General features: G+C 46.0%; 1 protein-coding gene across 7 annotated transcripts in view; it reads left to right on the top strand.

The window, feature by feature from the left end:
• Positions 1-12,499, top strand: part of SEPTIN6 (septin 6) — a 73,790-nt gene extending 61,291 nt beyond the window's left edge. For 2 of the 7 annotated variants that reach the window (XM_070784213.1, XM_070784207.1), the window contains exons 8-10: positions 8-140; positions 2,596-2,786; positions 9,436-11,279. In XM_070784213.1, coding sequence (XP_070640314.1) covers positions 8-140; positions 2,596-2,786; positions 9,436-9,460 — 349 coding nt within the window. In that variant the 3' untranslated portion in view covers positions 9,461-11,279. Of the gene's footprint in view, positions 1-7; positions 141-2,595; positions 2,787-4,987; positions 5,033-8,213; positions 11,280-11,473 lie in introns of those variants that run through there. The other 5 variants (XM_070784211.1, XM_070784212.1, XM_070784210.1 and 2 more) reach the window with 5 other exon arrangements.
• Positions 12,500-14,061: the final 1,562 nt, after the last annotated feature.

Below are 14,061 nucleotides of genomic sequence, written 5' to 3'. Positions count from 1 at the left end.
TTCGCAGTTTACAGGAGACATACGAGGCCAAAAGGAACGAGTTCCTAGGGGAGCTCCAGAAAAAAGAAGAGGAGATGAGACAGATGTTTGTGCAGAGAGTCAAAGAGAAAGAAGCTGAACTTAAAGAGGCAGAGAAAGAGGTAAAATGTGGGTTGGCATGCTAGGTGGGAAGGAAAAGGAGGCTGAACTTAGGCAAGACAAGGATTTCTGCCCCAAGAGAGCAGCTGGGGGAACCTTGGGGCCTCAGGCAGGAATGGGACACAGCATCTGTCGCCCTGCCTTGGTCGGCACAGAGAGGCTGTGAGATCTGTGTCTTTTCCATCCCTCAGTCCCCAAGGCCAGGATATTTTCTCACTCTTTGTTATTTAATTCTCTAGACCCCCACTGTCCCATATAGTAGCTATTTAAATGAACTGAAATTAAATAAAGTTTAAAACTCTATTTATCATTTGCATTCACCATATTTTAAATGTTCAGTCTTCATGCAACTCGGGGCTATGAGATATTGAACATTTCCATCACCGCAGAAAGTTCTATTGGGCAGTGCCACTCAACACTCGGGACCTGACATTGCCCCTCAAGGTCAGGGGAGGCTGATTTTTGTGCCCCCCTTTCTGGGAGTTCATAGCTCAGACGGGACAGTCGATCACTTTCTTGGCGGTCCTGCCCCATCCTGCCTGCTCTGATGGCCATGGGGAAAGATGGTCCCAGGGAGTCCTGGGTACCGTGTTGAATCTTAAGCCAGTGACAGCTGGTGTGTTTCCCCACCCACTTGAGTATTCCGTTCCACTTTATGCTACTGCTAAAGAACATCTGTGCAGCTCTAGTGAGTTTTTAACTAAGGCTTGATGGTCTATCTGGACTTTACTTAAGCCATGACTAATAGACTGCAGTTAGCCCTCGCACCATTGCCTTGCCTCCAAGGTCCCACTACTGATTCCCCTACTGCTGCCAGATTAATTGGCCTCAGCCACAGTTTTGGTCATGTCAGCAACTGCTTCAGCTCTCTAGGCCTTGAAACCCATAAAGAAAGGAGCACTTAATTACTTCCCAAGTCTCTTCCTCTTTTAATCTGCCAAGACTCTCCAGTGTTATTGCCAAAGCCCATGGCAAGAGTATTGACTTCATTTCAGTTTCACTTTTCAAAAGAAAAATATCACCCCGTACTTTTAGGAAGAGAGGGAAGGTGATCCTTTGAATGAATGAAAGGCCAGTAAGCAAAAGCCAGGTGGACACCACTGATCAGCAGAGCTTCTACCAGCAGCCTACCCTGAGTGACTAGCAGAAGCTGGCTGACCCAACAAGTCTGTCATCCACCACCCCTTACTTGGTGACAGGCCCAGATACCTATAGGACACCCAGCCTCCTCCACGGTGTGCTGTGAGGGCTGTAGAACCCTCCATTCCTTCCTGAATCCTCAAAAGATACTGAAATGATGCTTGAGCTGCTCTTACTACTCAGTATAGTTATCACATTCCAGTTTGTTAGTCACCTTCACCCCCAGTGTGTGTGTGCTCAGCCACTCAGTTGTGTCCAACTCTTTTGTGACCCCATGGACTGTAGCCCACCAGGCTCCTCTGTCCATGGGATTCTCCAGGCAAGCATATTGGAGTGATTATCATTTCCTACTCCAGGGGATCTTCCTGACCCAGGGATCCAACCTGCACTCCACTCCATTATTCTTGCCTAAAAAAATCCCAAGGACAGAAGACGGGCCACAGTGCATGGGGGTGTAAAGAGTCAGACACGACTGAGCACGCATGCACACACACTCTTAATTCCCCTGGTCCACTTATCACGGTAACATGCTAGAACATTGTTGCTCTTCTCCTTTGGGTTTCTGACTCTAATCAGGTCTAGTTGAGCCTCCCCTTGATCAAAGCTGAGGTTTCCACATTCATTTCATTTTCTAAAGTTCTTTCCTTTCCTTCCACATCCACGGACAAGTGTTTTCTTTGACCAGCTTCAGCACTGTCGAAGTTTTCTCTGCAATCTCCAATGAGCCTCCCTGGTTGGAGAGGCTAAGAAAAGGCACAGGCCCCTTTCCTATTGAGAGATCTCATTATATGATCATCTAAAGAATGCGTTGACCTTGGGCAAATTCCTTAACTTCTCATACCTTCTGTTTCCTCATAAAATGCAGATAATAACAGAACCTGCCTCATAGGGTTGTTGTGATGATTAAATGAGTTAATACATATACAATGCTTAGAAAAGCCAGTATCTGGCCTACAATAAGCACTCAATACATGTTCTACATTATAACTGATGTTATTATTTTTCATATGTAGTAACTATGGGCACTCCTTTAAATAAAATGCTTGATTAGACAGAATGCATGGTTCCCTGACCATATTCAGGAGCAGAAATGTGGAGATAAAATGGCAGAAGAGAACCATTCAGAACATGATGCCCTTTGGTGACATTATAGCTGTCCCTGGCAGAAATGTCTCCTTGGATCCCAGGGTCCTTCATGGTCACGAGCCCACCCATCCCCACCCCACCCCCACTCCATCCCCCCACCTCCCCCCGCCCGACCCGCACTCTGCTCAGCTGAGCTCTGCTCTCCCCAAACCCCCTGTGCTTCCCTGCCAGCTGCATGAGAAGTTTGACCGTCTGAAGAAACTACACCAGGACGAGAAGAAGAAGCTGGAGGATAAGAAGAAATCCCTGGATGACGAAGTGAACGCTTTCAAACAGAGGAAGACGGCGGCTGAGCTGCTTCAGTCCCAGGGCTCCCAGGCTGGAGGCTCACAGACTCTGAAAAGAGACAAAGAAAAGAAAAAGTAAGTGGCAGGCTGCTCTGGGGTGAGGGCCTCTTTCTGCTCCTGTTCATCCCCTCAGGCCGGTGATAGAGGCCAGCTGTGGGCTGATAGGCTCCTTTGGGCCCCTGGACCTGGTCTCGGTGTCCCCACAGGCCCCACAGATTCCCTACATCTGGGGAGCTGAGAGGAGGCGAGGGCTGTATGTGGCCTCAGAGGACCAGCCCCTCTGCTCCGCCCACTTGGTAAAGTCCTGCCAACTCAAGGCAGGAGGAGAGGGAGGGAAAAGGGAGGAAAAGCAAAAGGCAAGTGAGAAAGTAGAAAGAAGAAAGGCGGAAGCGATGAGAACCTGCAAAGTTATAAGAAAGAGATGAACAAAAAGAAGGGCAGAGAGAGGATAGCAGAAGCCTCTGGGCCTCCTCTCCCTCTGGGAGGTGGGAGCTGGAAGGACTCCCAGGCCAGCTTGCTCATCCTATGCCTGAGGTGGTTCAGCCCTGGAGCCCCCCTCACCCCCCTCAGTTCTAAGGGCTGTGCCTAACAGAGTTTAAGCACTGCCACTGAAGGCTGCAGCCCGGTCCTGATTTCTCACCCTTTCCTGTCCCTCCCTCTTGGGTGCTTAGTTGTCCCCAGCCTGGGGTGCTGGGAACTTGGCTGGGAACTTGAATCCTCAGATGCTAATATCCTCTGCAGGCCCACCCTCCACTGGGGAACGACTGCACCGTCCGTCTGTCTCCCCTGGGGTTTGGCGACACAGGACGTATGGGCTCCTGGTTACCATTGGGTCAAGAATGCTGACCCAAGCCCTGGCCTCGCTTGCTGGGGTTACCTATTCCTCATCCCAGAACCAGAGAAGAGAAAAACATTTCCGACGGGACTTGTACAACAGCAGGAAAACATGTAGTGGTCCCTTGCACTCTAGCTGTTTGGGCAGTGTGACCGGAGGAGCCAAACTAAAGTGGTCTGAGGCTCTACAACATGGCCATCATCAGTGCCTTCTGTTCTTAGCCACTTTTTGCTGGACTCCATTGCTAGTTACTGGCCAGAAGGAGGAAACATCTTCCTTTCTTCTGTCCCCTGGCTCATCACTTAGGAATAAAACAGTACCACATTTCACCAAGAATAAAATGCAACAGTAAAATATCTTAACTTTGAAGGCACTAAGTTTTGCCATCTGATCATTCTTTTTTCAAAAGTGTCATTTGGGCATTTTCACCAATTTGTTCAGAGATTTTTGTCACGGAGTCACAACACTGTATGTCACAGTCACTGATGATCTCTTTTTTTTTTTTTTTTTGGTATTACATGATAAAATTCAACTACCCTGAACAAAGCCTCTTTGGACACACTCTATATTAACTGACCTGTAATGGTGTGTTAGTTGTAGCAGCAGGAATGGATTCCTATTTTTAAGATCAGAAAAGTCTAAATTAGTCTTCCAGCTCTAACCTGCTGCCTTCACAGTCCCAAGGTGTTTGTTAACAGGATCCCTGGGGCAGTTTCACAGCCTGCTGGCTGGAATTAGGAGATTCATTTGTTGGGACCCCACTGACACTCAACTATATAAATAGTCCCCATTGAGCTGTTCGGTGGAAGTTCTTCCCAGACCAGGCTTTCTCCTAGTTGCCTCCAATTGACTGACCACCACCCCAACCCCTAGCCGAAGACTCCACATAAGGAGACATGTCTCTCCAGTCTTCTAGGAATATTTGGAGCTGGTGATGGCACCCGTTTCCAGTTTTGAGATGAGTGAAAACCTCACTCACACCAGGCACATCCTATTAACAAGAGAGCCTGACAAAACAGCCTACTGTCTTCTATACTTTCAGATATATGTGTCTGCTGGTCTGGGCTTCTTACGTAATTCCCTGAACAGTTGCCTAACCTCCGGAAGACCTGTCTTTAGCCCAGTGTCACTCTGGTCCCATGGTGATGATGGGGGCGGGGGTGGGTGAAGGGCGAAAGTGGGGGTAGAAGCATTTCTTCTGGAGAGACGGTGGTTGGATCTAATAGAGTCACCTACTGAGAATTTTCTTTGGCTGCCCTTAAAGAAGTTAAGAAAGAGTACTGTTGTTTCAGGGGATCCCTACCAGCCCACCCTCCCACCTTCCCCTCCCCACTCCTCCTAATCTCCTTTGACCTCTAACTCTTCATTATTTGCATCAATTCATAATATTTGATTTCTCCCCAAGCTCACTCCATCTTCATCAGCTCTTACTGTTTTACAGTTAACTCTGCTGTTTGCTGCATGCTGCATGATACCCAGGGCCCTGGTAAGCTTTATTAACTCTAAATAGAACTGGCAGTGGCTTCTAGAACACACATACCTAATATCAAAGAAGCTGCCTCATTGTTCTAGCCAGGTTTCTCTTGTGACTTATAATATTAAGAAATAGTCTAGTTTGATTCCAAGTGTACATGTGCAATATTTGCCTTCCTGATTAAAAGTGGGGTGTTTTCCGACTTTTCTACCTAGCCTAGGTGGAACCTGTGATAGGTATTTGAGGTTTCCATTTTAGCCACTTTTTTTTCTTAAGGAGACTTCATTATTACTTTCAAAATGAACTAAACTGTAGTGATGAGGGGAACTGTTGGATTCACAAGCCCTGTCCTGCAATGTCACAGTCAGCTTTGAGCCCCAGGTTTGGGAAGGTTTCAAGTCAATGGAAACTTGTTTCTCTGTTTCCCTCTGGTGGCTGTTTCTTATCTGAGGGGTTCAAATTTTCTAATTTCATTTGGCTATGTAATCTCCCAAAACCATAATAAAAGGGGAAGAAAGGGAAGAGTTAGATATTAGAGAGAATTCCTTATACTCTTATCTACAAGTACCAACTTCATGAACACCTCTGATAAGGAGCTAAGCAGGTAAGATGCATTCCTGAGGGCGAGGTGTTATGTCAACAGGAGTAAATAAAGCAGCCCCTGGCATTGCATAGTTTATAGGTTGATGACAGCAGTGATTAAGCTTCCATCTATTTTACTAAACTTAGGTAGTGAGTGGAGAGGAACACAAATATTTTCAATCTAACATAATTAGGCGTATTGCCATTTAAAACTTTGCCATAGAAACTTTCAAACAGGAACAGAAGAAGAGAGGATAATACAATGGAGCCCCATGTACCCAACCCCCAGCCCCCAAACAACTGTCAACATAAGCCAGTCCTGTCTCATTTATTGCCCCCAAATTGGCTGGATTATTGTAAAGCAAAACGCATCTCATTTCATCTGTCACTACTTCAGCATGGATCTCCAAGAGCTAATGACTCTTGAAAAAAATAACCACAATGCCACCATTATCACACCTCCAAATTTAACAATTCATTCACATAAAATTTCTAGCCAGGGTTCAGAATACCCTGGTTGTCTCATAAATGCCTTTTACATTTGGTTTGTTTGGATCGGGGAATATACAATATTGAGAAGAGTTCACACTCACCATGGAGTTTATGATTTAAATGGAGAACCTGCTGTTAGTCACCAAAATAATTGCTGCAGCTACTGCACCGGGGACTTTGGGCAGCTGGCAAAACATCCTACTTTGAAGCAAATCCCGAAGAGGAAGTCCATAGAGGCTTCTGAAACATAAGGCCTATGAAATTGGGCCAAAGGAAACAACCCTAAAAGAACAATGAAATGATTTCTTGTCTGGCTTAAAGGCAAGACTTGGAGCCCTGTGCATTGACTTGAATGAAACCTAGGAAGACACAGTTCTGGAGTGTATGTCCATGGCCGCAGTCCTAGTGCCCAGCAGAGTGGCTGATGCTCGGTTCACGTGTATGTCCTCGGTTCCCCTATTTTCAAGGAGGAAAATAGGAAAGATGCATCCTGCTCAGTTAGCTCTCAGTTCATGAAACCCAGATTAACGTGGTTTGACACAGTTTGGTTCGGCTTTCCCCGAGTAAATCATTGGTAGTGGCCATTACTAAAAGGAATTTTTTCAAAACTATAATTAAAGCCACACTTAACGAGCAAGAGTCAGTTGGCAAACAGTGGGAACAGCCAACCCCGACCCTAAGCAGGTTGGCTTTTTCTGGCATGCTTCTCCCCAGCAGACCACAAGAGCAGTTCCAAACCAAATAGAGATTGCCGTCTGTAGCCATCTGGAGTTGTAACAAAACACTTCCTCTGTGACCCACACACAGTTGTAGGTACTCTGGCAGGGGGACAGAGTATGATGTATGGGCAGTTCGCCTAGCAAAATATTTCAGCCTTCCCAGGCTGCCCAGGACATAAGCCCTTGCAGTGTTCTATAGGTTTCTTTTCCCCTGGGAAGTAGACAAGGAAGAACAAGAGAGCTGAGCTTTCATAGGACCTTTTAATACTATTCAAAGTGTTTTTCCTCACGCTATCTTATTTTCACATTATGACAGTCCTGTGAGGCAGAGGAGGAAGGTGCTGATCTTCAGTTCACAAGATGAACAAATGGAGGCATGGGGTTAAGGGACTTACCAAGGCTGACACAGGGAGTTATTGGCAGAACTGGAATGAGAACGCAAAACTAGTTTTGGTATAAACTGCCATCCTCATGCATGTGTGTGTGTGTGTTTGTATTCACTCTGAGGAAGCGACTGTACAGATAGACTCAGCTTATGCTTTTAACTATCCCTCCCCAATATCTTTAATGAGAGAAATGTGTTCAGGTAAAAAAAAATAAAACAAGGGGCTTGGGTCCACAGGCAAGGAGTTCTCAGGGACACTGTGGTGTGAAGGAGAGTCACAATCAAGCAACCCAGGGATCTGGGCTCTGCTCCTGTAGGTTGTGATTCTTTGTGACCTTGGGCAAGTCAGTTGGCCTCGCAGTGGTTCTCAGCATCCTCATAAGTCAAATGAGGAAATTGTCCCCATTTATGTCACAAGGGTGAAGTTTGAACGGGAGAAAGTTCAAAGTGCAGAGTGAACACAAACCAGTAATGGATTTCCATTGTTCAGGTTTCCAGGTGACTGTGGTTAGACCCTGGTGCAGAGGCCAGTCACCACCCCCAGATACTTCTCAGACAGATCTTGCCCCGGGGGACCAGTTAGTGGACCGGGGCTCTTCAAAGGTGAAACCTCTACCCCCTCGGCATTCGCTGTGGGGTGAGGCCATCACTGGTTGAGAGCCTGGCACTCTGTGCTGTGGCCTGAGCCACTTGGAGATTTGCTGAAGGTGTTCCTGTACAAGGTGTCAGGGTCGGGCGCACTAGTCAGGACCTAGTCATTAAGAAGAGAGAAAAAGGATTCTTGTGGCTCTTGATTATTTTACTAGCCGATACCATGACAGTCGCCACTCAGAGGTGTGTGGGGGTGAATGAGAGAGAAAGCATGTTCCCAGAAGCCAATGCAGTAAGACCTTAAGACCATCTAACATAGCTATATTCTAATTTATCCATCAGTCATCATGACAATTCTAACCTTTGTTTTGTTTTTTACATTAATCCATCCATTCATTAACCCAACTTCTCTTTTCATTTTCAGTTTGGGTTTCCTGTAGACGCCCTTTTCCTGCGCAACAGAGCTGGGCCTCCCTTTCTCTAATTCCCCCTTAACACGTCTGTGGGGCACACAACCCGTGCCCTCCCCTTTCTTCCTGCCAAGGTTTATAGAAGCCCGAGAGTCTGAGGACTGAGTCTGGCCTCTGGGCAAGAAGCCAGCAGTCACGTGGTTTAAAGCTGCATCCTGCATCCCAGTGCCCCTCCCAGCGCCCCCCGCCGGCCACTCCCTGCCCCATCTTTGACTGTAACACGTGCAGGGGCTCTGCCTGCTCCACGGCACCACCGGCTTCCCTGTTCCAATTCCGAATGCTGTTTGTTCCCCCGAGGTATTTGCATCCAGCCTGGCTGGGTGAGCACCAGTCAGCAGGGCTTTCCGCCTTAGTCCGCAGTCACTTGGCTTCCCCAACCACCACTAAGCCCCTGACAGGAACCACAGCCTCTCCTCAGAGGGTTCCAGAAGGAGATCCTTCGGTCAGCCCAGCCCTTTCCAGTTTTGATTCACTCAAAAGTGACTGCACTCAAACTCTGTTAAGAACCTGGAATGAGTTTATTTGCACCCAGCCCTTCCCAGACAACACAACTGCTGAAGAAAATAGCGTAAATGTCCCTCTCTGTAATTCTGAGTACCCTACAGATGCAGGAGGGAGAATAAACCTGAATATTAGTACCAGCGTAGTGTCTTACGGAATTGTTATGAGGTGTCTTGCATCTCCTCTGTAATTTCCCTGAGGATGCCACACCATCCCAACAAGGCAGGGTCAGTAGCAGGTGTAAGCATCCTGTGTCGTAAACTGCCAGACTGAGTGGTTCAAGAATCAGTGTTTTTACTTTGGCTTTGAGGAATCTTCCAGTCTATTTATTTGGTGAATTTGATGATGATGAGTTTCAATCTGTATTTTGCATGTGTCTCCTAATAAGAAGAGGAGGTGAGACTGTCAGTTGGAGAAGAGAAAAGAGATGTTGTACCTTGGAAGGTCCCTAACTTTGCCTCTAAGGATTTGATATTTGAAAACTTCTAGCCCGGATTTGTATAATGGGGCCTCTCTGATAGTGGCTTTGGGAACCCCTTTGAAGTTGAGAGCCCTCTCTTGTCAGGGCCACGAGGCACACTGGACTTTGGTGTTAGACCAGTGAGAAAGGGAGAGCTGGCGGTGACTGGCAATGATCCGTGGCTAACACGCCGTTTCTCTACCCTTCCTTTGCAGTAATCCATGGCTGTGTACTGAATAGTATTCCCCGCTACAGCTGGACTGGACTCCACTTAGCCTTTTAAGCCAAGGTTCCTATTGTAACTGACAGTTTTCCTTTGGGGTGCCAGGCAGCCGGGTCCCCGGCCCCTGCCATGTTCTTCCACTTCAAGCCCCACCTCTTCTTTCTATTTCTGCCTCACAGTCCCACTGGCATTGACCATGACCTTCTTTTTTATTTTTTGGTCACTTGCTTTGAAAACACACAATCGAACAAGGCTATGCCAAATTTTCAGACCTTTTTGAAGTATTGAGAATGGGGAGGGGGTGTTCTCTTTTCAATAATAGATAATAACAGGAAGCAAAAAGTAGAAACAACGGAAAGCAAACGAATGCACACACTTTATCTTTTCTTGTTGGCAAAGCAAGAGGGCAGTTTTGAGATGTATTGTTTGGTGAGTCACTGATTGGTGAGTGGCCAGAAGCAAGTATGAATGAAGGTGATGCTGCCAAAACAGAAGCTAGTTTCTTGAGAAAATCCAAGTCACACAGTGGAGCATTTTAGGAGACCCTATGCTTGGAGATTTAAAAGCCAAAAAAAAAAAAAAAAAGCTTGGATCCTCAGCTTGGCTCAGGGAGATGCTAAGTTAAGGCTGTCAAGTCTCCATGGGAAAGGCTTCTTATTTGCAGCCTTATTTGACCAGTTTCACAGCTGCTTCCCAAGAATCCCAAACTTAAACAACTAACGGTCTCCATTCCTCGCCCCCCCCCAGTAATTATTTGCATCACAAATAAGAGGTCCCCTCATTTACATTTATTTACAGATTAACTACTTGAGGTTTGAGTGGTTCTGAAAACTTCAAAAGGTATTAGAGCCACCCAGCCTTTGAGAGACCTTCAGAGACTGGGCAGGAATTTTGTATGAAAGGAGATATTTGGGACCAGAAGACAGGTAGGATGCACTTTTTGTAAGAGGAAACTGAGGTGCAGAGAAATGAAGGGACTTTGCCAGAGGTCCCAGGGCTGTTTCATGGCAAAAGTCAGGCTAAATTCAGTGTCTTCTGAGACCCGATACTTTTCACAAATGGATTCAATCTGTTCATGTTCATTCCTAGAGACAAGTCTTTTGATGTTCAGGAGAAAATGAATAGTTAGCATTAGAGCGCCTTTGAGGTTTTTATCCCATAGAAAAATATTCGAGGATGGGGTGGGCAGGGATGGGCAAAGCAGAGGACTCTAGTCCCACTGCTGAACTGAGTGCTTCTGCTGACAATAAGAGTCATGGACACCTGTTAGCTGCTCAGCTTTCCTGGGAGTCTGGAATGAGGCTTGTGAGTGCGGAAGTGTAACAGGTGACAGAGATGACCCTTGTCATCAAGGAAGTTTGGTAAACAAAAATCTAACTTGTGCGTGAACATGAGACCTTTATAAAGTCAACCAAGGCTATGTAAAATAATTAAAATGCTTATTTTATCGGGTATCTTGTCTCACTGTAAACAGAAAGATTTTTTTCCTTCTTCAGTGAAAAGATTTTTTACTGGGTATAATTGTTACTATTAAAAAAATTACCCTAATACTCTGTTTACTTCTGGCGAAACAAAACCAGTCATTAGAAATGGTCTCTGTCCCGCCCCACCCTTACCCTAGACTGAAATGGTTTTCCTGAAAAATCCCCACATGTACACACACACACACGCCTCATTTCTCTTAAGCCAAGAAGTTTGCTTTTCCTAGATGCAGGATAGATCACTTTTGGTTTAGTTTATGTTTTTTTTTTGTTTGTTTGTTTTAATCATTTGGCATTCACATGTGGCTGTCAATATGCGCTTTTTTTTTTTATTATTAAAACAAGAAGCTTGAAACTGGTGTGTGGTGTTCTTAAAACCTTCTCAGCAGATTTTCCAGTGGTGATGGCCCATCATGACCCCATTTCTCACCTGTCTTCTCCATGTATAATCTGTGCTACTTCACACTGCCCACCTCCCTGACCCTGTCTTACTTTGAATGTCTTTTTTCTTTGGCTAATTTCATGTTTTCTTTCTCTTTCCCTCTCCAGCTTTTTTTAATCTTGTCTTCAGCAGCTGCACTAAGTCTAAAGGAGAAGACTACCATTATAGAAGAGTTAGGGTTTCCATATTGTCTCAAACCAGAAACCAACCAATTCCCTCTCCCTCCAAATTGTGTGCTCACACGCGTACACACACACACACTCTCTCTCAACAAGTGTTCATGTGTCCAGGCAAGAAGCTCTCTTCCAACTTACATGGTATTTTAACTGCAAGTGTCTTGTCCTAACCTAACAAGGCAGGAAAAGATCCGTCCGAGCTGCAGAATGGACCCAATGTAACCTCAGAGAGACAACTGCAGGACAACTCACCCAAGTGTAAGTGACTGAGGCAGGAGACCTCAGCTGTGGGTGTGGAAGTACTGTTCACAAGTTTTTCATTTGAGTTTTCTGTTTTTCCTTTTAAACACCATTTCTCTGGTTCAATGGGTTGATTGTCTACAGCCACTATTAAACATTTCTGAATATGGATGAGGAAGTCAAGCAACATTCATATCTTCTTCAGCATTCACAGACCTTCTGCAGATCCCCTCAGCAAGTGGGGCAAGTCGATCTACTAACATTCAGGTGGAGAAAGGAAAGGAGAGATGGGGGAGTTTAAGCTTAGTGAGAACAAAATTACTCCATTCAGCATTCCAAGGCCAGTTGGGGTTTTGAGAGAGGTTTCTGCTCAATGTGGGACCTGGAGGGAGAGCTTTGATGTTGATAAATCTGCCCAGAATTCATTGGTTTAACTTGGATCGAAATACCATGTGAGTGTGCTCATCCCCATATAGCCCTATGACCATTGCCATTCCACTGTCCCGTGTCTCTTGAGAGAGCCTCTTTGCATGTTTTCCAAAATCTGTGTTCATTCTTCCTTTCTTCTCCTTTGTTCTTTTTGCTCAGAGATGTGACCAGTCACTGCCCCTCTGGGGCTTTCATTCACCAGGAAAAACATCCCAAAACCAGCACTGTTTAGCTTGATACCTTTATAATGTCCATGTCAATTTTCAATAAAATTCAAAGAAATGCTCAGTGGCTGTGTGATTATTAGGTGATGCCTTAGGAGGAGTTTGCCTTAGGAGGAGTGGGTGGCTTCCTTTCAAGGGGGTGATTTGAGGGGCTCAGGGAGGCACCATCAGTCCGTTTGCAACCTTCCTGGGTGGGCTACTGTGACCACACCCCCCATCTGGGCTTGCGGGGGGGGGTGGGGGGAGTCCTTTACTTTTTCTTCATTAGCATGGATTTCACTGATTCGTTGAGCTCATCTAGGATAATAGATGGAGAAAGTGGAGTGCCAGATCCTATAGAATAAGAATAAGAGTCGGTTGAGTTTTAATTCCAGAAGGAAAAGGACTGTGCTGCATGGCTTCTCTTATTATTACTGTGATGTGAACATCCTGAAAATTCATGGGCATGACTCCAAAAGCCTTCTATAAATAGGGTCTACTAGAGAGGGAAGCTTCCTTGTCCCTCCCAGTATTCAAGTGGGCAAGAGGGACAGTGGTCAGTTTTCATAATTCTGGCCGCAATCGACGTGGAATTTCCTTTCCTCGCCTTCATTTCCCAAATAGCCAGATGTTGGAGACCGGAAGGTGGTTGGTACCCTCTCCACACCAAGCCCTTGGAGACCTCTGAAGGGAAGGGGTACCAGGGAAAATGACGCTGGCCTGCACTGTGCAACTCGCACACTAGAGAGCAGCTGAGCGGGACAACACTCGCCCATGATGTCACAGCCCCCGGCATCCTGGAGGTGTGGAAAAATACCGGTTCTGGAGCCAGACAGACTTGCTAGCTGTGTGTGTTTGGGGGCAAGTTGTGGTCAAAACCTCCCTGTAAAGAATATCAACAACTCCCTTGCAGCAATGATTGCAACGGTTTTGTGAGCTACTGTAAACTAAGGAGGTGGGTGTTCACTAAAGGAAATTCCTATTAAGGATGGAGTTTCCCCTTTACTAGAAGTATCTTAGGTTCTTCCAATCCATGGTTTCTCACCCTCAGCACTATTGTCTTTTGAGACCAGATAATTCTTTGTTGTGGAGGCCGACGTGTGCATTGTAGCATCCCTACCCACTAGATGTCAGTAGCACACTATACTACCCCATCCCCAGTTCTGACAAAACTGTCTCCAGATAATGCCAAACGTCCCCTGGAGGGCAAAATTGCCCCAAATTAAGAACCATTGCTCTGGGCCACGGGTCAGCAAACTTTTCCTGTAAAGGGCCAGCAGGCAAATATTTTAGGCTTCACAGGCCACATGGTGTCAGAAACTATTTTACTGCTCAGTACAGACCAAAACCAGCCATTGATAATACATAGAAGGATGAACGTGACTGTGCACTAATAAAACTGCATTTATGGACACTGAAATTTGAAATTCATGTGTGGGTTTCATTTTCACATGTCCTGACTTATTATTATTTATATTTCTTCCAACCATTTAAAATTTAAAGACCATTCTTAGCATGCTGCTGCTGCTGCTGCGTCGCTTCAGTCATGTCCGACTCTGTGCGACCCCATAGACGGCAGCCCACCAGGCTCCCCGGTCCCTGGGATTCTCCAGGCAAGAACACTGGAGTGGGTTGCCATTTCCTTCT

This window comes from Bos indicus, chromosome X (genome assembly GCF_029378745.1).
Source record: "Bos indicus isolate NIAB-ARS_2022 breed Sahiwal x Tharparkar chromosome X, NIAB-ARS_B.indTharparkar_mat_pri_1.0, whole genome shotgun sequence".
In the NCBI taxonomy this organism is placed as follows: domain Eukaryota; kingdom Metazoa; phylum Chordata; class Mammalia; order Artiodactyla; family Bovidae; genus Bos; species Bos indicus.
This window is presented reverse-complemented; position numbering and strand designations above follow the sequence as displayed.